This window comes from Loxodonta africana, chromosome 21 (assembly GCF_030014295.1).
Source record: "Loxodonta africana isolate mLoxAfr1 chromosome 21, mLoxAfr1.hap2, whole genome shotgun sequence".
Taxonomy (NCBI): Eukaryota; Metazoa; Chordata; class Mammalia; order Proboscidea; family Elephantidae; genus Loxodonta; species Loxodonta africana.
The window spans coordinates 10,836,316-10,861,387 of NC_087362.1; the positions used below are offsets into that span (position 1 = coordinate 10,836,316).

The window sequence follows — 25,072 nt, forward strand, 5'->3', positions numbered from 1 at the left end:
CATCCTTTGATTTCTTGACTGCTGTTTCCATGGACATTGATTGTGGACCCAAGTAAAAGGAAACTCTTGACAAGTTCAATATTTTCTTCATTTATCATGCTTATTGGTTTATTGGTTTTAGTTGTGAGAATTTCTGTTTTCTTTATGTTGAGGTGTAATCCATATGGAAGGCTGTAGTCTTTGATCTTCATCAGTAAGTTCTTCAAGCCCTCTTCACTTTCAGCAAGCAAGGCTGTTTCATCTACATATTGCAGGTTGTTAATGAGTCTTCCTCCAATCCTGATGCTGCATTCTTCTTCATATTGTCCAGCTTCTCGGATTATTTGCTCAGCATACAGACTGAATCAGCGTGGTGAAAGGACACAACCCTGACGCATACCTTTCCTGACTCGGATGCAGTATCCCCTTGTTCTGTTCAAACAATTGTCTTTTGGTCTATGTACAGGTTCCTCATAGACAAAAATTAAGTGTTCTGGAATTCCCGTTCTTCACGACGTTATCCATAATTTGTTATGATCCACTTAGTCAAATGCCTTTGCATACTCCATAACACACAAGTAAACATCTTTCTAGTATCCTCTGCTTTCATCCAAGATCCACCTGATATCAGCAACGATATCCCTCATACCAAGTCCTCTTCTGAATCCGGCTTGTATTTCCGGCAGTTGACTTTCGATGCACTGCTACAACTGCTTCTCAATTAACTTCAGCAAAATTTTACCTGCATGTGATACTAATGATATTATTCCATAATTTCTGTATCCTGTTGAATCATCTGTCTTTGGAATGGGCACAAATATGGATCTTGTCCGGTCAGTTGTCCAGGTAGCTCTCTTCCAAATTTGTTGGCATAGGTGAGTGAACACCTCCAGCACTGCATCTGTTTGTTGAAACATGTCAATTGGTATTCCATCAATTCCTGAAGCCTTGTTTTTCACCAATGCCTTCAGTGCAGCTTGGACTTCTTCCTTCAATACCACTGATCCTTGATCATATGTGATCTCTTGAAATGGCTGAACGTCAAACAATTCTTTTTGCTACAGTATCTGTGTATTCCCTTCATCTTCTTTTACGCTTTCTCTATTGTTCAATATTTTGCCCATGTTGTTGTTGTTGTTAGGTGCCATCATCTCAGTCCCAACTCATAGTGACTGCACGTACAATGGAACAAAACACTGCCCGGACCTGCACCATTCTCACGATCATTGTTATGCCTGGGCCCACTGTTGCAGCCACTGTGTCAATCCATCTCGTTGAGGGTCTTCCTCTTTTTTGCTGACCCCCTACTTTATCAAGCATGACGTCTTTCTCCAGGGACTGACCCCTACTGATAACATATCCAAAGTATGTGACATGTAGTCTTGCCTTTTTTGCTTCTAAGGAGTGCTCTGGCTGTAATTCTGCCAGGACATTTGTTCATTCTTTTGGCAGTCCATGGTATATTCAATGTTCTTCATCAACAGCATAATTCAAAGGCATCAATTCTTCTTCGGTGTTACTTATTCAGTGTCCAGCTTTCACCAAAGATGAAGAAATTGAAGATTTTTACCAACTTCTGCAGTCCGAAATTGATCAAACACACAATCAGGATGCATTGATAATTTCTGGTGATTGGAATGCGAAAGTCAGCAACAAAGAAGAAGGACTGGTAGTTGGAAAATGTGGCCTTCCTGATAGAAATGATGCCAAAGCCCACAATAGAATTTTACAAGACCAACAACTTCTTCATTGTAAATACCTTTTTTCAACAACATAACCAATCACTGTACACGTGGACCTTGCCAGATGGAATACACAGGATCAAATCAACTACATCTGTGAAAAGAAATGATGGAAAAGCTCAATATCATCAGTCAGAACAAGGCCAGGGGCTGCCCTGGAACAGACCATCAATTTGCTCATATGCAAGTTCAAGTTGAAGCTGAAGAAAATTAGAACAAGTCCATTACAGCCAAAGTACAACCTTGAGTAGATCTCACCTGAATTTAGAGACCATCTCAAGAAAATATCTGACACATTGAACACTAATGACGAGTCGTGGAATTTTGCCCATAGAATCCTTCAATATTGCAACTCAAGGCTTGAATTTTTTCTTCAGTTCTTTCAGCTTGAAAAATGCCAAATGCTTTTGATTTTCTAATTCCAGATCTTTGCTCAGTTCATTGTAACACTTACTTTGTCTTCTTGAGCTGCCCTTTGAAATCTTCTGGTCAGCTCTTTTACTTCATCATTTCTTCCGTTCACTTTAGCTACTCTACGTTCAAGGGCAAGTTTCAGAGTCTCTTCTGACATCCATTTTGGTCTTTTCTTTCTTTCCTGGCTCTTTAATAACCTTTTGCTGTCTTCACGCATAATGTCCTTAAGGTCACACCACAACTTGTCTGGTCTTCAGTCATTAATGGTGAATACATCAAATCTATTCTTGAGATGGTCTCTAAATTCAGGTGGTATACACTGAAGGTTGTATTTTGGTTCTCGTAGACTTGTTTTAATTTTCTTCAGCTTCGACTTGAAACTTGCATACGAGCAATTGATGGTCTGTTCCACAGGCAGCCCCTGGCCTTGTTCTGAGTGGTAATATTGAGCTTTTTCATCATCTCTTTCTACAGATATAGACAATTTGATCCCATCCAGCATGGTCCCTGTGTGTAGTCACCATTTCTGTTGCTGAAAAAGGTTATTTGCAGTGAATAAATCATTGGTGTTACAAAATTCTATCATGCAATCTCCAGTGTTGTTTCTATCACGAAGGCCATATTTTCCAACTCTCGATCCTTCTTTTTTTCCAACTTTCACATTCCAATCACCAGTAATTATCAATGCATCTTTATTGCATGTTCGATTGACTTCAGACTACAGAAATTGGTAAAAATCTTCAACTTCTTAATATGTGGCCTTAGCGATTAGTGCATAAATTTGAATAATAGTCATACTGACTGGTCTTCCCTGCAGGCAAATGGATATTATCCTATCATTGTCAGACCTGTACATCAGAATAGATCTTGAAACGTTCTTTTTGACAACGAATGTGATGCCATTCCTTTTCAATTTGTCACTCTTTACATAGCAGACCATATGACTGTCCAATTCAAAATGGCCAATACTGCCCCTTTCAGCTCATTAATAACTAGGATATCAATACTTCTGTGGTCTATTTCATTTTTGATGACTTCTAATTTCCTGAGATTCATACTTTGTACATTCCATGTTCCAATTATTAATGGATGTTCCCTGCTGTTTCTTCATTTTGAGTTGTGCCACATCGACAAATGAAGGTACTAAAAGATTGACTCCATCCACATCATTAAAGGCAACTCTAATTTGAGAAGACAGCTCTTCCCTAGTTGTATTTTGCATGTCTTCCAATCTGAGAGGCTCATGTTCTGGCACTATGACAGAGAATGTTCTGCTGCTATTCATAAGATTTTCACCAGCTAATTTTTTCAAAAGTAGGCCACCAGGTCATTCTTCCTGGTCTTTCTTGGTCTGGAAGCTCCGCTGAAACCTGTCCACAATGGGTTACCCTGTTGGTATATGAAATGCTGGTGGCCTAGCTTCCACCATCATGGCAACACACAAGCCACCACAGTACAACAAATTGACAGACGAGTGGTGGGAATAATGTTTGCACAACTATTATCTGTCACAAAGTTTTAATTTTAAAATAACAGAATAATGTTTGCAAAACTATCATTTTGAAATTAAAACTTTTAATTACCTTAGGCTTTATGCCATGGAAATAAAAAAATTACATATGCTAAGAATATAAAATTTAAGATTGAATTCTTACCTGGTTGAAAAATTGATAGACTTCCATCAGTATGACCGAACACAACTTTCCCTTTTTTCTGAGTATGCCATCGGAACATACAGATATCAGACAGGAAGCTATTAGCATCTTTGTGCACAGTCACTCCACTATCTGGTCCTGAGATGGTCCACATTAACAGTGGGCCTCTGTGGGAAGCAAAGGCCACAGTATCTTCTGCATTCCAGCACCAGCTAAGAGAGGCAGGCATTCCTGGAATAAATTAAACAAATAGATGCACCATACGGAGATATGGTATAGGACTGTACTGTTAAATATTATTTGCATTGTACATTTCTAAAATACAAGAATACGTTGGTTGTTCAAAAAATAAGTTGTATCCTCATTTGGGAGCTGTATTCATATAGCAATCCCGAAGAATAAAGTTAACATACAAACATACGTAGGGTACGTCCATGATAAAAGGAAAAGTACCCTAGTTTGGTCCAAATACCACAGATATGTTTTTATTTGATCCTATACTTTCACTGGGTTTTGGTTTTTTTTATACTTTCATACAGTCAAAGAAATTTACAAAAGTCTTATTTCAGTAGACTATATACTGTTACATAGAAGCAACATATACTGATTGAGTAAGCCCTGGTGGCGCAGTGGTTAAGAGCTCGGCTGCTAACCAAAGGTCAGCAGTTCAAATCCACCAGCTGCTCCCTGGAAACCCTACGGGGGCAGCTCTACTCTGCCCCATAGGGTCTGTCTGAGTTGGAATTGACTTGACGGCAATGGGTTTGGTTTTTTGGGTTGTGTATAAGGCCTCCTCCAGGCACACAATTATACACAGTAGTATAGGATAAAATTCTGTTTTGAACCACTTTAAATATGAATTGGGGAGATAAGGATTAGATGCATGAAAAATTAAATGTTACCATAAAATTTTAATAACAAAAATTAATGTCATAATCTGTCTTGTCTGAAGTTGAAATTAAAATCATAGCTTTGCCTCAGATGAACTGAATAAGTCACCTTCCCTCTCTAAACCTTCATTTCCTCATCTATAAATGGAGACAACAATATAAATAGCTGACTTACCTATGTCACATGAATGTTAAGTAGAAGAAATATAATAATATTTGTAAAACAGCCTTTGAAATTAGAAGACAGAATGTAAAAGTTGATTGTTAATATTCCCATTATTGTGATCAAATAAATCATATATGGAATAAGTCTTATGGTAAGTTTATGACCCAGAAGAGGTTACTGAATATCCCAAACACCACCACCAAAAAATGAAAACAGAAAAAAAAAACATTGTTGGTGATTAAAGTGCTTGGCTACTAACCAAAAGGTCAGCAGTTCAAACCTACCAGCCACTCCATGGGAGAAAGATGTGGCAATCTGCCTCCATAAAGATTTACAGCCTTGGAAACCCTATGGGGTGGTTCTACCCTGTCCTATAGGGTCTCTATGAATCTCAAACACAGATACATTAATTGAATCATCAGCCTAAATATGGCCTATTAGAACATGCCAAGTTAAGTCCCATTAGGGGAAAAAAAAAAAAAAAAACAAAGCCAAATCCATTGACGTCAAGTCAATTCCAACTCATACGAATCCCACAGGACAGAGTAAAACTGACCCATAGGGTTTCCAAGGAGCGGCTGGTGGATTTGAACTGCTGACGTTTTGGTTAACAGTCATAGCACTTAACCACTGTGCCACCAGGGCTCCTGTTAAAGCCCAGGAATCTGTTTTTAACAAGCTTCTCCAAATGATTTTCATGTACAGAAGGATTTGAATTTGATATATACCTTAAATGAGGGACAGAATTTAAATATGTGGGATGAATAACATTTCCCAGGGAGAAGAAATGATATGAATAAAGACACAGAATTGAAAGTTTTTCATTGACAGCAAGTTCAGTACGTGCCACCAGTCCACAAGCCCTAAGAGGTAGGAACTGGAAGCTTTATGCCTAGTTCAGAGCCTGGCGTATAATGGGAACCCCATAAATATTTACTGAATGAATGAATAAGAATGCATGAATATGGTCAAAGAAAAAGCTGATGTGGTTTTAGTATATGTTAGCAGAAGTAGAATTTCCCCAATAAAGAATAAGATACTCTGTATGACTCAAACTACCAGACTGTAAGTACATTGAAATGCTACCACTACAAACGCATACCGAGAGAAAGGTAGCAAGGAAATTAAGGGGCCCTATGAAATTTTTTTTTTTTTATGATCACACGTCATGTAATCATCATAGCAAACTCTTCCATAGTGGCTCCTTATGTACTAAGCACTTCTTAGAGCTCCACAAATATTAACTCGTATCATTCTCCTAGCGATGTTCTAGAAAGTAGGTAGTACTATTATCCTCTTTTACAGTGTTTAGTTTTTTTTTTTTTCTTAAAAGGTTATTATTAAGTGTGACATTTTTCAAGTTGGTGACAATTTTAACATTTTACATTTATTCAAACTAATGCTCATTTTCCTTTAAAAGGATTGTTTCATTACAAGAAGAAAAAAGAACGATGAAGTGAAAAATAGAGAGGAAAGTTCAACTGCTGGATGAGGAAGCTGAAATATTAGCAAAAAAGTTGACTAATGCAAACTTCTACTTAGGCTGACATTCTAAAAAGAAAAACCGAAGTCTAAGACTTTTCAAAAGAAATTATGTTCAATGAAAATAACCAAAAGTATTTACAATGATATTCTTTCAAATAAAATATCAAAGCTTTCAACTTTCAAATTAAAAAGACGTTTGGAAATACAGCAAGAGGAACTTGCTGATAAGCCCTTTGAATGTTTTTCAAAGAAAGAAAAAATAGGCAAAATTTACTGAAATTATTACCACCATTTCTTAATCATTCTACAACTGTTGCTAATAAAGTCTTGTTTAATTGTACATCACGTGGCAAAGTAAGCTGTAGCGTCCAGAGCTAACGGAAAACGTTCCCCCCGTCATGGCCGGGTACGATGCACATGGCTTGTGATATCAAACCAGCTGATACAGAACAGTATATATTCTATAAATTATACTTCTGCATAAAAGTTTCAATAAACGTGTTTATTATGCAATACGGCCTGCTACAGATCTTGCATTAACACTTTAGAAAAGCACTAATATTATGGGACATTTTTAGTTTATGTCAGAAAACACTGTGAAAGTTTTGTAAAAACGGTTTGTTGTACTGTTTAAAATTAATCTCACACAAAGCTGGATTTAAAGGATTTAGAAAGAGCATTGTTGATCAATATATAAACAATGTTTGCCAAAACCTGTACGATTTGTAGTTGATGGAGCAACGTATGTGACCAGAAAACATAGGGAGACATAAAAATTCTTGATAGAGGCTACTAATCACTATTTATATATCACAAAGCTTTGCAACAAAAATAATCTGGCTTTTTCTCATTGATGGATACAAAAGTAAGGGGAAATTGTTAATTGCATCAATGGAAACTCACTGAATAGCTGGTTTTTAAAATATTAAAAACTGGAGGAAACCACTCTCTCATAGGGAAGTTCGTCAGTTGTTGCAATGAAAATAATAAGCAGGGCATATAAATTTGGGAATGAGACTCACATTTTTCTAGCTGAGAAATTAATCTCGTTTGGCAAATATTTTAAGAGGTGGCTAAACAAATTGGTGTAGTTGACTGATATTTTTTAGTAGTCTTGATCTAAATTTGAAAAGACAGGGAAGATCCAATATACTCAATATGTTGAACATATTCTAAGGTTCCAAAGACATTATGATTATTTTGGAAGCAAAAAATTGCTTATACATTCCAGATATTGTTGCTACATACTGAAAAAAAATGTTATCAATTAAGAAACTTTGACTGAAATTAAGTTAGATTTTTCACTTTTCAGTTTTCTATGTCAAATTTACAATCACTAATTTTTAGAGAAGAAAATTTAAAATATTAAAGAAAAAATATTTGGAAAAAGTATCCAGCAGTAACTTTCAAGTGGAGTACTGGTGGACAGTGTCAGGCTGCTAACCCAAAGGTCGGCAGTGTGAATCCACCAGGTGCTCCTTGGAAACCCTATGGGGCAGTTCTACTCTGTCCTACAGCGACGCTCTGGGTCACAATCGACCCAGTGGCAATGGGTTTGGTTTTGGTTTTTGCTGTTGTTCAAAGAATAGATTGAATTATTGTGACATTTAACATAGAAAAATGATTACTTAATCTTAACTTTATCATTGTTATAAACTAGACCAAACCAAACCCATTGCTGTTGAGTTGACTGGATTAAATAAGTGTTTTGAATGCTAAGTAGAAAGAGTATAATGATATTATTAACATCTACAAACCTATTTGTATGAACTAGGACTTTCTACTTTGACCTAATTAAAAACAAAGGAAACAAACCGGCTCAACAATGCAGAGTAGTTGCATAATATGGTCCTTGTATGTTTCAGAGTGTAATAAATAATTAACAGCAAGGCCATTTGCTTCACTAAGAAAATCTTTTCTAACTACTGTTTTTATATTTATTTTGGAAATTTTACGTTCTATTTAAATATTAATGAGATTATATTTGACATCAACTGTGTTTACCTTATCATTTGTACTAAATATAATTCTTCAACGAAATTTTGTTTTGGTGGCCATACACTCACACACACACAATACTGAGTCATGATGTGAAATGTTATTTTTTAATAAGTTATTGTTAGAAAGTTTGAAAATATTTCTATAAACCTTAAACTGGTAATACTAATAGCGTTTACTGAAATAAAAATATTTCATTTGGCAAAATAAATTCCAGGCAATACGGTTACCTTTTGTACTGTTGAGTTTAGCAACAGCTTTCTGTTCTGCCACGTTCCAAACGATCACCAAGTTATCGCTACTGCCACTTGCAAACAAATCCGGGTTATGCGGACACCAGGAGATTGCTGTGATTGTTTTCTTATGTTCTGACATAATTGCATGAAGTTTAAACTCATTATAACGATGATCCAACTAAAACAAAATACATAAATAAAACATTTCAGTGCTTCCTTTTAGATAATACAGTATCCATTAAAAATCACATTATAAAAACAAAAGCTACATACATGAAAGCTGGCACACCTCATAAGAAAACTAAGAACATATTTCAAGCCTTGGTCTACTTTCAAGTGTATTCAAATGTATTCAGTCAGCTGAAACAAACCATTTGAAAAAAGAGAATTGAATAAAACAAATTTTTTAAATAAGTAAATGTTTTAGATTTAAATATGCATAATACTTCAGATTATTATTATATTTCCATAGCCATACCTACTTATGAAGGTAGAAAAAACTACGTTATGGAATCATTTTTTTCTGTAATTTAACAACAAAAACACTTAAATGAACCAACTGCTCAATTTTTCATTACTACAATGTCCAAAGTTTCCAGAGCAATGCTGTCATGGATTCACTTTTCATTATTATTATTATTATTATTATTTTGCATGGGGCATTACATCGTGTTTTTATATGTAAATAAGCAAAAAGAATAACCTCATTTTTCCTATTTGTTTTATAAATATGCCCCCATTAATCAATGGAGAATATACAATAAACAAAATTAATAAATGAATCCATGAAAATCTTATGTTATTTTTTACTCTTTAAAAAGTAAATTATCTTTGTGATCACTGTAGAAGGCTTCAAAACTCTCAGTTGAGGAAATCAGTACTAATACTCTGTTGGATTTCCTCTACCATTTTAAACATATTTGGGTTTATATTGCATGCGTCATTTTGTTGTGCCTGGCTTTTTTTCCTTAAATATTTAATAAACCTTTCACAGTGTTACTGGAAAAAAATCTTAAATCATCATTATACTATTTATTACACCAACCTTTCTTTAACTATATACTTGAGTAAAATCCTAACTCTTAGCACGGCCTTCGAGGCCCTACTGATCAAACCTCTACTATGCTGCCAATCTCATTTGGTATCATCCTCCACCCTGCTCGCTTTGATATTCTCGTTTCTCTAATACAACAAACTAACTCATGCTTGCTGTTCCCTGGCCTCAAATGCTCTCCCCAAGGCTTTACTCATGGTTATTCATTCTCCTGTTCAGGCCTCAGTTCAAAAGCACCTGCTCAGAAAGGAAATCTGCTGATTACTCTTTCTAAATTCATTTCCCTCCCTGTTACGTATCCCATGACTTTTTATCCTATCTGTTTTTTATAGTCTTTGTAGAACACATTCCCTCCTGGAATGCTTACTGACTTGTATATGCACTTATTTATTTTATGACTTCTCCTCCCACTCTAAGAATATAAGTTTCACGAAAGACTATGTCTGGTTTGTTCACAGTAGCATTCCTGCTGATGACATATTGATGAAAGAATGAACCATTATGCTACTGTTTAGCACGTAGACAACTTTAAATTTTTGCTATCACAAGTAATGCTGCAGTGAACATTTTTGTATACAAACTTTTGACTACAGGTCTAACAATTGCCCAAGGCTTTCTCTTCTCTAATTTCTGTGTCTCCTACTACCTGAACTTCACTATTCTTGGAAAAAATTAGGTGAAAACATTGTTAAAGATAATCCAGCAATGCATCTATGATTTTCAGTTGATCTATATTAATTTATAAATGAATTTGTAGTACACTGAGAAATGAATAGGTTTTTAAATTTTAAATTATTCAGCAATTTAAGTTACAATTACACTAGTTACTGTGAATGTACATGTATCCAATAGAAAAAATGCTTCATAAATTACAAATTTAGTAGACAATTCCATAAATACAATTAATGTACTGAAAAGCTATGCTTCACACCAATTATCTTCAATTGCCTTACTATACAAATTATCCACATAGCATCTGCAAGCACAGTATATATAACGTACTATCTGTTTATCTGTAGGGATTAATTTATTTACACATACCATGGACTGCCAAAAGAACGAACAAATCTGTCTTAGAAGTACAGCCAGAATGCTCCTTAAAGGCAAGGATGGCGAAACCGCGTCTTACATACTTTGGACATGTTGTCAGGAGGGATCAGTCCCTGGAGAAGGACATCATGCTTGGGAGAGCACAGGGTCAGCGGAAAAGAGGAAGACCCTCAATGAGGTGGATTGACACAGTGGCTGCAACAATGAGCTCAAGCACAACAACAATTGTAAGGATGGCTCAGGACCGGGCAGTGAGTGTTTCGTTCTGTTGTGCATAGGGTCGCTATGGGTCGGAACCGACTCAACGGCACCTAACAACAATTATATTTATAATCCACTATTATGAGAGTGTACTATTATATTCAGGTGGACCATAAATTACTTTCAAAGTAGTTAATACAATAAATTAGCTCAATACAACTGTATGGTTAAAAAAAAATTCCAGTTGCATTTAAAAGTATCATTCAATTGTTCAGAAAAATCTGATAATCCATCAGGGTCATTATCCAGGATAGATTATCAGGCTTTGTATACTGACACTCAGTGCTATTTAATAAATATTTCCTCTGAAAACCATATTTTATACTTATGTACTATAATTTTCAAAGTACTTTTATTTAGATAATCACACTTTAAATATTAATATAATTTAACATTAATGTCACCTTTAATAACATAATTTTCCACTGGCATACTTTGAAATGAACTTTTACTATGAACTTTGTACCAAAATGTTACCAAGTTGGGTTTGCACTAAATTCCAAGGCCAAGTAATTTTTGGTTTGGTTTTCAGTCTTTGTTGTTGTTAGGTGTCATCAAGTCAGTTCCAAGGTTCCAACTCACAGTGACCCTATGCACAACTGAACAAAACACTGCCTAGTACTGTGCTATCCTACAATTGTTGCTAAGCTTGAGCTCACTGTTGCAGCCGCTGTGTCAGTCCATCTCATTGAGGGTCCTCCTCTTTTTCGCTGACCCTCTATTTTCCCAAGTATGATGTCCTCCTCCAGGGACTGATTCCTCCTGATAACATGTCCAAAGTATGTAGGACATAGTTTTGCCATCTTTGCTTCTAAGGAGCATTCTGGTTGTACTTCTTCTAAGACAGATTTTTTCATTCTTCCGGCAGTCCACAGTACATTCAATATTCTTCACCAACACAGTTCAAAGGCGTCAATTCTTCTTCGGCCTTCCTTATTCATAGTCCAGCTTTTGCATGTATATGAGGCAATTGAAAACACCATGGTGTGGGTCAGGCACACCTTGGTCCTCAAGGTGACATCTTTGCTTTCCAACACTTTAAAGAGGTCTTTTGCAGCTGGTTTGCCCAATGCAATGTGTCTTTTGACTTCCTGACTGCTGCTTCCATGGGTGTTGATTATAGATCCAAGTAAAATGAAATCCTTGATAACCTCACTCTTTTCTCCGTTTATCATGATATTGCTTACTGGTCCAGTTGTGAGGATTTTTGCTTTCTTTACGTTGAGGTGCAATTCATCTTCATCAGTAAGTACTTTAAGCCCTCTTCATTTTCGGCAAGCAAGGTGACACAATTCCTGGACCCTTGTTTTTCGGCAACGTCTTCAGTGACTTGGACCTCTCCCTTCAGTACCATTGGTTCCTGATGATATGCCACCTTCTGAAATGGTTGAACGTCTGCCAATTCTTTTTGGTATAGTGACTCTGTGTACTCCTTCCATCTTCTTTTGATGTTTCCTGCGTCGTTTAATATTTTTCCCATAGAATCCTTCAGTATTGCAACCTGAGGCTTGAATTTTTTCTTCAGTTTTCTTTCAGCTTGGGAAATGCTGAGCATGTTCTTCCCTTTTGGCTCTCTATCTCCAAGCTTTTGCACATGTCATCATAATACTTTGTCTTCTCAAGTTGCCCTTTTGAAATCTTCTGTTCCACTCTTTTACTTCATCTTTTACTTACAGTCTTTAATGACATGCAAATTTTCTTCCTAGGTGTTTTTATATTAATATTTTTAGCTTAATCTTCCTAAATTTTTATGTCACAAAATGTTATCATAAAACCTAAGACATATGAAAATTTTTTAAAACTAAGTTCTGGCATTATCCACTCAGTTTCTTATCAGGCTTACTGCTTGAGGGAATAGTTTGCCTTGCCTCATAAGTTTCTCTTCTTTAAGAGGAAAACCCAGGAAAGAGGAAATAGGGCAAAAAACAAGATCAAGCGCTAAGACTAGGTAAAATGTTTAGCGGGAGGGATTTTGGAATGAGAAGGCTGGGAGCACAAGCAGATTGTAATAGAGGTCGATGGGTGATAAAAGGAGGTACTTAAAAGTACTACTCCTGTCTATGCAGCTAATGGAAGAATGGGAGTTATCTGGAGAGTGCATCTTCATTACTAGATGTTTCACAATCTTGAGAAATGGATTACATAAAATCGTACTCTATGCTGTGGAAACTTAATTGTCTTATGGATTAATGCTATTATTTCTTATATTTGCAATAACTGACAGCACTGTTAATAATAAACTAATATGTAGTACTGGTAAGGAATTTTTACTCCAGAATAAAACTGTTATGTTTATTCTTAACTGAAATAAGCTGGTATCTTAAGGCTTTTTTTAAAATCATTCATTCGAGAAAGAGTCAATGAATATCTGTAAGTGCCAAGCAGTGTGCAAAAACTTGAGAATTCAAAGATGGGGAAGACTCATTTCTGGTAGATGGAAGCATGCAGAGAGGCAGTCAACTTTGTGAGACCCTTCACTAATAAGAAATGGAAAAGGTAAGATATGGAAAAAGTTGACACACTTGAGCTGAGATCTGAAAAATGAGGAAGTGTTCTGAAGATGATGAAGACAAAAATTCAGTGAAGCAGCAGCAAGATATGAAAGCGACTGAGATGTTCTGAAAGATGCCGTTAGTTGGGTGTGTCTGGAGCACACAGGGACACGGAGGCAGGTGTGGGTACGTCTGGAGCACACAGGGACACGGAGGCAGGTGTGGGTACGTCTGGAGCACACAGGGACACGGAGGCAGGTGTGGGTACGTCTGGAGCACACAGGGACACGGAGGCAGGTGTGGGTACGTCTGGAGCACACAGGGACACGGAGGCAGGTGTGGGAGATCAGGAAAGGCTCTGACTGCTACACAATGAAATCTGGGTGTTAATATCAGGGAATAAGAAGCAACTGGAGAGATTTTAATGTAGTAGGGTAATACAACTAGATTTGCATTACACATGGTTGATTATACCGAAGGATAAATTAGAGAGAGCCGAACAACCAGCAGAGAAACTATTTAAAAGCTATTATAACATTTCAGATGAAAAGCGATGAAGTCTGAGTAAAGAGAGAAGGAAAAATGATATAAAGAAGATAACAAAATATACAATATACTAGAATCGCTCTTGGTTGCCTAGGGTACAGAATGGTAACTCTCGTATCTCTGGTTTGGGTGAATGGCCAGCTGGTGATGTATTTCACTGAGAGACTACAGGCCTAGAGGGAAAGACTGGATTTAGGATTTTAGGCACATCTCTACGGAGTTATTCAGGAGGCCATCAGCTCTATAAATTGGGAACTGATAAGAGATGTCTGGATGAAGCTATCACATGAAAAACAAAAGTAGAATATAAAGGTTTTCCCATAAGAATATCGCAAAATATATTATACCTGTTGCTGTCGAGTCGATTCCGAATCATAGCAACTGTAGAGGACACAGGAGAACTGCCCCACAGAGTTTCCACAGAGCGCCCGGTGGACTGGAACTGCCGACCTTTTGGTTAGCAGCTGTAGCTGCAGCCACAGCACTTAACTACTATGCCACCAGGGTTTCCCAAAATATATCTGTAGTAATTTTCAATTACCTAATGATCTCCAATAGACTACCCACATTCTTCAACTGATAAAATTTTCTCACATCATATGTTGCTACTGAGGCTGGAAATAAGTAATAAAATGGATTCCTTTTATTTATATGGGAACCTAGTTACAGACACTTAAAACCTATTTGCTCACCTTTCCTAAAATGGGCCTTTTTAAATCTTGAGAGATTCTTTTTGATGAACAGCTCATAAAAGATTATAAAATCCATTAAGATTTTGCTAGTCATTTAATAATATAAGCATTTTCTAAGTATAAATTATGAAACCAATATAGAAAATATAGCAATAAGATAGAAAATATAAATAGCAAAAAACTTATAGCATCATATTTTTTATGAGATGTTTAACAACAGATGTTAATTGCATAATAATTTTACTTGAAAAAATTAACAATTGAAATGAGTCAATATAAATTTTACCTGATAAACATAGATGGCCAGGGTAGCACAGTAGGCAAACCTGCCCCCACTGGCAGCACAGACGTCTTTGTTCCATGGCTGACATCCAGCAGGCAGCAGTCCCACTTGCCTTACCTGGGACATGTTTGCCTTGAAAAACAAATGTGGAGAGATATCAGTGATTTTCATTATTTCATAAGCTACCTAATCACTGTCTTACATCGATCTTCTCTAACATTTACAGACATCTGACAGGTAATTTTAATTAGGTAAACAAGAGATTATCAGGTGATAAATGACTACTGACAGGCCTGGGAAGCCCACAGAAGTGAAGTAAAACAGAAAGTGTACATTCAATTTGAAGAGCTCTGGTACCACTGGAAGGAGCCCTGGTGGCACAGCGGTTAAAGTGCTTAACTGGAAACGGAAAGGTGGGATGTTTCAACTTGCCAGCTGCTTCATGAGAGAAAGATGTAGCAGTCTGCTTCCGTAAGGATTTACGTCCTTGGAGACACTATAGGGCAGTTCTACTCTGTCCTCACAAGCTCACTATGAGTTAGGATCGGCTGAAGGCAACGGGTAGTACCATTGAAGAACTCAGCCCATGTTGCCAGATTTATGGAACCTGCCAGAAAAACTAAAATATCCAGATTTTTATGTGAAATGCACCAATTTTTAAAAAAATGGCCAGGTTTTGCACATGCTGAGTTTGAGACACTACTTAGCCTTCAAAGTGGACACAGACTGCAGAATCCGTTCTGGAGTTAGAGGGAAGGTCAGAGCCGCAGACCAAATGTGGGGATCTCTGACAGAGAACTTCATGGTTTTCACATTGGTTCATTTTATCTTCAAAAATACTACTTGAAGTACACAATGAAGGTACACAAGCTGGGTTAACAATGTTGTTCATTGTTAAGAGGACACAGAAGGAAGGTGGAAGCTAGTTTATATTTGAATTAAAAATTGTAGGTACAGCAGGAGAAAACATAATTGGAATAAACAACCCCCGAGATGGAAACAATGTCATGTAGCAGAAGCACCCCAGGGCTGACAGTGAGGAACTGGATCGAAACCAGCTAGGCATCAAGTGTAAGGAGCTCTTGTGGTACAACAGCTAAGTGCTCGTCTGTTAACCGAAAGGTTGGCAGTTCAAACCCACCCAGCGGCTTTGCAGGAGGAAGACCTGGCGATCTGCTTCCACGAAGATTACAGCCTAGAAAATTCAATGGGGCAGCCCTACCCCGTCCCATGGGGTGCTGTGAGTTGGAATGGACTAGACAGCACCCAAAACAACAATAACAACCCTGTGCCAAGTGCAGAGTGTAAACTGCAGTAAGGCCTTTAAGTCGTAGGTCTCTGTTTCCTCATACCTAAAATAAAGACTCTGAACCAGGTTTTGTCCAAGATTCCTCTTGGCTCAAAGAATTCTATGACTTTATATGTCAATTCTAAATTCAGTTGTTCTAGGAGACTACAGGAAAGAGAGTGAAGAACGAGGCTATCTGTCAAGACTACATGCCTCCTAATGAGACAGCTCGTTCCTCCTCTCCACCCTGTATTCCCTGTGTCCATTCAATCAGTTCCTGTCCCCCTCTTTCCGAATCTCATATCACCACTGGACAGGAGTTGCCCACACAGTCTCATGTGTCTACTTGAGCCAAGACACTCACTCCTCACCAGTATCACTGTCTATCGTACAGTCTTATAGTCCAATCCCTGTCTGAAGAGTTGGTTTCCGGAACAGTGCCAATCTTGGGCTAACAAAGGGTGCAAGGACTATGACCATCAGGGTCCCTCCAGTTTCAGTCAGACCATTAAGCCTGATCTTTTTACAAGAATTTGCGGTCTGCATCCCACTGTTCTCCTGCTCCATCAGGGATTCTCTGTTGTGTTCCCTGTCAGGGCAGTGATCAGTGGTAGCCAGACACCATCAAGCTCTTCCGGTCTCTGGTTTATGTGGCCCTTTCTGTCTCTTGGGCTCATCTTTACCATTTGTCTTTGGTGTTCTTCATTCTCCGTTGCTCCAGGTGGGTTGAGACCAATTGATGCATCTTAGGTGGCCGCTTCCTAGCATTTAAGACCCCAGACACCTCTCGCCAAAGTGGGATGCGGAATGTTTTCCTAATACATTTTGCTACACCAATTGACCTAGATGTCCCCTGAAACCATGATCCCTAGGCCCCCGTGCCTGCTACTCCAGCCTTCGAAGCATTTGGTTGTATTCAGGAAATTTCTTGTCTTTTGGTTTAGTCCAGTTGTGCTGACTTCCCCTGTGTTGTGTGTTGCCCTTCTCTTGACCTATTTTTTTTTTTTTTTTACTATCTAGTTAGTAAATATCCCTCTCCCTCCCTCCTCAACCTCGTAACCATCAAAGAATATTTTATTATGCATTTAAAATTAATCTAGAGTTCGTATGATAGTGGTCTCATACAATATTTACCCTTTCTCAATTGACTAATTTCACTCAGCATAATGCCTTCCAGATTCCTCCATGTTCCGAGATGTTTCACAGACTAATCGTTGCTCTTAATCATCGCATAGTATTCCATTGTGTGAATATACCACAATTTATTTATCCATTCATCCTTTGATGGGCATCTTGGTTGCTTCCATCTTTTTGCTATTATAAAGTGTGCTGCAATGAACATGGTTGTGCATATATCTGTTCCTGTGAAGGCTCTTATTTCTCTAGGAAATATTCCAAGGAGTGGAATTGCAGGATCGTATGGTAGTTCTATTTCTAGCTTTTTAAGGATGTGCCAAATTGATTTCCAAAGTGGTTGTGCCATTTTACATTCTAACCAGCAGTGTATAAGTGTTCCAGTCTCTCCACAACCTCTCTGTTGTCAACATTTATTTTATTTTATTTTTTTGCATTAATGGCAGCCTTGTTGGGGTGAGGTGGTATCTCATTGTAGTTTTGATTTGCATTTCTCTAATGGCTAATGATCATGAGCATTTCCTCATGTATCTGTCAGTCGCCTGAATGTCTTCTTTGGTGAAGTGTCTGTTCATATCCTTTGCCCATTTTTTAATTGGGTTATTTGTCTTTTTGTTCTTGAGTTTTTAAAGTATCACATAGATTTTAGAGATTAGATGCTGATCGGAAATGTCATAGCTAAAAACTTTTTCCCAATCTGTAGGTAATCTTTTTACTCTTTTGGTGAAGTCTTTGGATGAGCATAGGTGTTTGACTTTTAGGAGCTCCCAGGTATCTAGTTTCTCTTCTGGTGTTTGTACATTGTTAATAAAGTGATATCTTTGCTTTTTAATACTTTAAAGAGGTCTTTTGCAGCAGATTTGCCCAATGCAATGCATTCTTTGATTTCTTTACTGCTGCTTCCATGGGCATTGATTGTTGGTCCGAGTAAAATGAAATCCTTGACAACTTCAATCTTTTCATTTATCAGGAGGTTGACTTATGGTCCAGTTATGAGGATTTTTGTTTTCTTTACATTAAAGTGTAATACATATTAAAGGGTATAGTCTTGATCTTCATCAGTAAGTGCTTCAAGTTCTCTTCACTTTCAGCAAGTAAGGTTGTGTCGTCCGCGTATTAAAGGTTGTTAACGAGTCTTCCTCCAATCTTGATGCTGCGTTCTTCTTCATATAGTTCAGCTTCTAGGATTACTGAAGTAGAGAAAATATATTGTCTCTAGTGTTTTAGTATTAAAGTACAGGGAATATACTTCCTAGTTTTTTTACAGCTGTATAAGCTGTGATTAATCTGTAGTCTTTGAAACATATTCACTTCCTCTAAAATCTGTCTCGAGATTGTTCCTTTAAAGAAAAATGAGGTGATCAATTTTTTTTATTGTTGATTAAACTATGTTCCTCTCCCAGGGGGAAAAACCACACAAAACCAAGATAGCTGAAAAAAGCTTGGCTCCACCTCAAAGAGAAGTCAACATTCCTGGAAATCTCTAAACCTTGACAGAAACCAGGACGGAGTGGAGAGACTAGCAAGACTCCAAGATGACATGAAGAGACTTACAAGGCTTCAACGATAGATCACTTTATCATCATGACCGCCACAAAGAAAAGTCAGGATTTTTGGAAATCTCTAAACCCTGAATTTCCCCCTATAAAACCCTCCAGTTAGCCCTTCAGAGTTAGACAGACTTTGGGAGAAATTCAACCCCTTCTGTTTCCCGGACACTGGTGTTTGATAAAGCCCTCTTGCTGCTTACCTCCTCCTGTCTCAGTGTTGGCTTTGGGACAGGTGGCTTGAATCCGCGATTTGCGGTAACATTATTTGCTCAGCACACAGATTGAATAAGTAATGGCAAATGATACAACCCTGATGCATACCTTTCCCGACTTTAAACCATGCAGCATCCCCTTGCTCTATTCAAACAACTGCCTCTTGGTCTATGTACTGGTTCCTCATGAGCACAATTAAGTGTTCTGGAATTTCCATTCTTCACAGTGTTATCCGTAATTCGTTATGATCCACACAGTTGAATGCCTTTGCACAGATGATAAAACACAGGTAAACATCTTTCTGGTATTCTCTGCTTTCAGCCAGGATCTATCCGAAACCAGCAATGGATATCCTTGTTCCATGTTCTCTTCTGAATCCTGCTTGAATTTCTGGCAGTTCCCTGTCAATGTACTGTTGCAACTGCTTTTGAATGATCTTCAGCAAAATTTTACTTGTATGTGATATTAATGATACTGTTTGATAATTTCCACATTCAGTTGGATAACCTGTTTTTGGAATGGGCATAAATATGGACCTTTTCCATTTGGTTGGCCAGGTAGCTGTCTTCCAAACTTCTTGGCATAGATGACTGAATACTTTTAGCACTGCTTTTTGTTGAAACGTCTTAATTGACACTCCATCAATGTCTGGAGCCTTGTTTTTTGCCAATGTCTTCACTGCAGCTTGGACTTCTTCCTTCAGTACCAGCAGTTCTTGATCACATGCTACCTCCTGAAAGGACTGAACATCGAACAATTCTTTTAGTACGGTGACTCTCTATTCCTTCCATCTTATTTTAATGCTTCCTGTGTCATTCAGTATTTTGCCCAGAGAATCTTGTAATATTGAAACTTGAGGCTTGAATTTTTTCTTCACTCCTTCCAACTATGTAATGTAAAAAATTTTCTCATTTTTTTTTTTTACTTTAACTATCAATATATCATGGAGTCCTGCTGGTGTAGTGGTTAAGAGCTTGGATGCTAACCAAAAGGTCAGCAGTTCAAATCCATCGGCCACTCCTTGGAAACCCCTACAGGGTTGCTCTGAGTTGGAATCGACTCGAAGGCACTGGGTTTTTGTTTTATATCTTGAGTATTTATTTAGTTTCCAAAATTAGACAATATCAACTTTCCTACAATGACATACAATTCGGTATGTCCTTATCCCTAAATAATTTTTCAAGTCTTACATTCCAACAACTTAAATTCTTTTAAAATTCAGAGTGGAATAACTTGTCCAAGAAAGTCATTAAAATAATAAATAGGATAAAACAAATGGAAGCTTATTTTTAAAATCTATGATTTTGAATGAAATATAAAAAAAAAATCATTAAATATAAAAATAGCACTGCATTTAAAAATCTGAATTATATATTTAAACAACTGCGTATTTGAAACTTCTGGATTATGTTTTGAAAAGCAATGGAAAATATATGTAATACTTTAGTAGCCTTTACTAAGTGATACCTTCAGTTGCCAAGGAGATGAAAAGACATGTCCAGAAGCTTTTATTATCTCTGTAGTCAGCATGCATGGTCACACAATTAGTGATTCTGCATTACTGAAAAGAGAGAACATTCAACTGAAGCTCTCCTTCAAAATAGATATTTATATTTAAATCTAAATCCTACAAAATGTAACACATGGCATTGAACTGCATATTTCAGATAAGTATTAGCCATGCTTCATGTTTCCTTTTTATGTGCGCTTCTTAAGTATTTCAGTGCCTGTTCCAAAGATTTGCTGCTTCAGAAAATATAATCTTTTTGGACCCACAACAACACACATCACTTGACAGATGAAGTAGTAAGCCCTACAGTTCACCGAATAGTGCAGATTCATAAAGGATTCAGACAGAGAGCCTGAGCACTGTGTCACCCCACAGGCAACGGACAGTGTTCGTAGCCCAGCAACTACAGGGCTTGAAGAGATATTATTTTCATTTTTTTAACCTAAATTCTACCCTGGTTTCAGTCTCATCCTGTATGACATACACACACACACACACACACACACGGCATAATTACACTAAGTTTACTGTTAAGTCCAGGAAGGAATACACGGTAAAGAGGCTTTGCACGGTAAGTGAATGGAATGTAAAAACATGTGATAAGAGTATATCTACATGAGATTTGCACAGGCAATGAAGCTCAGTTTTGAATATGCAGGAGTATTAACATATGAAATAATCATAATGAAGTTAAAGCTAATATAGAGCTCTAACTGCGTCAAAAATAAAACTATAGCACAAAGTCAAAACCAAGCCCCTAAATTCATGTCTGCAAGTGTACGCATAAGCCATAAGTATGAATTATATCAAAGTGAAAATGACAATTCAGCACTCAAAAGACCAAATTTACACCTCTATGTTATTTTTTTTTAATGTCTAAATTACTCATTTTAACTCAAAAGTCAAACTTATCTCTTCCTGTAATTTTTTTTTTTTTTTTTTAATTTTCAATGAGTCGTCTCAAAAATTCACGACACAGAATGCTCATTATATAGGGTGCATACTCACATACACAAATCGTGGAGAATAAAAAGCTCCATTTCTGGGAGAAAGTAAAGTCAATATTCATGTGCCAATTTTATTTATTTAAAATATGCTTTTTCATTCTCATCTAAGTCTGTAAAATAAAGAACGCATAAAAACAGGCTGTAAAAAGGAGCCCAACCTCATAAAGACAATATGGTAATTCTAGGGTTGGACTATTTCTGTATGTAAGAACATCTACTCTTTTAATATGTCTCAGGATCAGGAATTCACTTATAAAAGGCAGGTAGTAGTGTTTAAGGGCAGTTTGGGGCCAAGGTGGAAGGAAAGGTTTTGAACCCCCACAATCTCCATGAGCTACCCCAAAGCCACTTGAAAGAAACCTACAATTTTGGTAAAAAGCATTCTTCTGCAAATCAGTCTTCATACTCCCTACGAATCAATCATACGATCAGCCCTAATCCCTCACACAGAGAAATGTATGGGCTGCACTCTCTCAAAACATCGGAAATGCACTTGTTATTAGGTTTAAGAGGCACACGCACAATACAAAGGGTGCTGGTATGTTTCCAGTGAGCCTTGGAGTGCTACTATTAAAATCATATGCTGGACTATTTCCACCCTTTACAGATAAGGCTGGGATTCAAGATAGAAAGCTGGCCACTATTTCCCACTTGTTTTCTGAAGAAGGCCGTAGGACTAACAATTCGATTGTTACCCAGACTTAGATATTTGCTGCCCTAGAAATCTTCATTAACTTGTTTCACAGCTTTAAAAAAACAGATCTGGGGGGAAAAAAAAAAAAAAAAAAAACCCAAGTGGGTTTAAACAGCTGAGGATTTAAGACAGTAAAAATAGAATAGAATAGAACACTGAGAAAATATCTTTGATTGGCACGATTAGGATGGGAACCCAAAGACGTAGGGAGGGAGAAAAACCAATGTGGCTTGTCTTTACCAGCATATGCCTTTGAACAACAATGGGAAAAAAATCTGGGGAATATTTTCTGGCTCTTCTGTTCTAACCATTAATGAGAAGAAAAATCAACAATGTGTCTTTCATTTAAATAATTAAGAAATCTTCCATTACAAAGGTGAAAATAGTCAAAGAAATAGAACGTATACTGTCCTAAACTAAATCCACTTTGTAAGATGTATTTTTCAATAGCACTTTTTCTACTGTTACAATAACAGATCAGAATGGCTATTTTCAAAGTACTGTGCAAAAGTTGCCATAGTAACAATGCAAAGTCTTTTGAAACATAATCGATAGCCTGAAAATTTACCAGATGTGGTTTGGCACTCTTCCTCAGAAATTTTTTATATCTTTTTTTACAATATTGTTATAATTTAAAAAAAAAATTTTTTTATTATATACATACTATTATTATATACTTGACTTCTATTTCATTACATGTTTTTCTTTAGTTGAAATGACTTCCTTGAAACTTGATATTTTCACGCATCAATCTCATTTCATAAAATGCTATTTTATATTTAAAGCCTAAAGACAAACTGTAAACATTGGTAAGAATTTGCCCAGAATAAGGGCAGAAAAAAAATGCCTTTTCTCAAACATATAATTTTAACTATCTTTATATATTATGAGAACATATAATATATAAGAAATACACTTTGCTTTGAAACTTATTAAATGTGTCTTTTCACCTTCAGAATTCTGCAATGCAGAAGTATCCACTATACAAACAACACAGAGATACAGCTCCATGAGAAACGTAACAGAAAAAAAAATCACAGAAAAGCATAATGACAACACATAAATATGTCTTACTCTTTGTAGTCCTTCATACCAATCATCTTGATCAAACCAATGTGAAATGTAGGTCATCCAAGCCATAGGGTGTTTCTACTTTAATCGAGGCAACTGGAAATTCGGCATCAGAATAGTTAGCACCTAAAGTAACAACAACGTGTTTCAACTCAACAAGCTTTACCAAAACCTGCTTTGTGAAATGTTTAGTTTAAAAAGCTGGATCTGTGTAAACATTTCAACTAAAACAGTTTAATGATTTTCAAAAAACAGAATCTGTTGTAAGAATACTAAATTAGAAAATGTAAGCCTATATTCAAACACACACACACATACACACACACACACACACAAAAATCAAATACTAATTATGTTGTTTTACAGTACCTAAAAATGCTATACCAAATATTTTATCAGGCTTACAACTTACATCCTAAAAAAAGCTTAGATTTTACTCTTGTAAGAAACAGGAAAATGAGTTTTTAAAGTTATCAAGTTAAAAATAATGAATCTAAAAAAATCAAGAAGCAGAAAATTAGTTCCATTTTCAACTTCAGGAGTTGGACATAAAACTAGAAGAAAACTTCTAGCTTAAAAGATATACAATGACAAGGTCAATCCTAGACTTGTATTTGTCACAACTAAATATTTGAGAGTTAAATCATTTCACAATTAGCTGATTGCCTACTACCTAATCGGCTCAAAAGTGTAAAGTCATCGCATCACTTAAAACATAGCTAATACGTTGAACAGACAATCGAAACCCCATGAATTCGGTTTCTTTTTATTTGTACTCACTTCCTGAAAAAAAAAATGTATTTAATAGCCACAGTTAATAAGAGATTTGTTGATACACTGGAGAATATTTGTACTTCAAAATATCCACCATAAAGTCTAGGTGCTTCACCGTTTAAGACATGAAACAAGTTCCAAGTTATCTTTTCCTGACAAAACTCATCAACCCTGGTGGCGTAGTGGTTAAGAGCTACAGCTGCTAATGAAAATGTCAGCAGTTAGAATCCACCAGGCGCTCCTTGGAAACTGTAAGGGGGAGTTATACTCTGTCCTATAGAATACACAGGAATCAAATCGACTACATCTATGGAAAGAAATGATAGAAAAGCTCAGTATCATCAGTCAGAACATGGCCAGGGGCCAACTGAGAATTAGACCATCAATTGCTCATATGTAAGCTCAAGTTGAAACCGAAGAAAATTAGAACAAATGCATGAGAGCCCAAGTACGACCTGGAGTATATCCAACCTGAATTTAGAGATCATCTCAAGAATAGATTTGACGCATTGAACACTAATGGCCAAAGACTAGATGAGTGGTGGAATGACATCAAGGACTTCATATACAAAGAAAGCAAGAGGTCATTAAAAGACAGGAAAGACCAAAATGCATGTCAGAAGAGACTCTGAAATTTACTCTTGAACGTCGAGTAGCTAAAACACGAACAGAAGAACTGATGAAATAAAAAGAGCCGAACATAAGATTTCAAAGGGCAGCTCGAGAAGACAAAGTAAAATATTATAACGACATGTGAAAAGACCTGGAGATAGAAAACCAAAAGGAAAGAACATGCTCAACATTTCTCAAGCTGACAGAAATGAAAAAATTGAAGCTTCGAGTTGCAATACTGAAGGATTATATAGGGAAAATATCAAATGATGCAGG

General features: G+C 36.7%; 1 protein-coding gene across 1 annotated transcript in view; it reads right to left on the reverse strand.

Moving 5' to 3' along the window:
• WDR17 (WD repeat domain 17) overlaps positions 1 to 23,743 on the reverse strand; it is a 90,420-nt gene extending 66,677 nt beyond the window's left edge. The window contains exons 1-4 of the mRNA XM_023554996.2: positions 23,414 to 23,743; positions 14,947 to 15,075; positions 8,560 to 8,743; positions 3,791 to 4,021 (exon numbers count right to left, since the gene is read on the reverse strand). Of these exons, the coding sequence (XP_023410764.2) occupies positions 3,791 to 4,021; positions 8,560 to 8,743; positions 14,947 to 15,075; positions 23,414 to 23,479 (610 nt within the window). The 5' untranslated portion in view covers positions 23,480 to 23,743. The remainder of the gene's footprint in view (positions 1 to 3,790; positions 4,022 to 8,559; positions 8,744 to 14,946; positions 15,076 to 23,413) is intronic.
• Between the last annotated feature and the right edge of the window lie 1,329 nt (positions 23,744 to 25,072).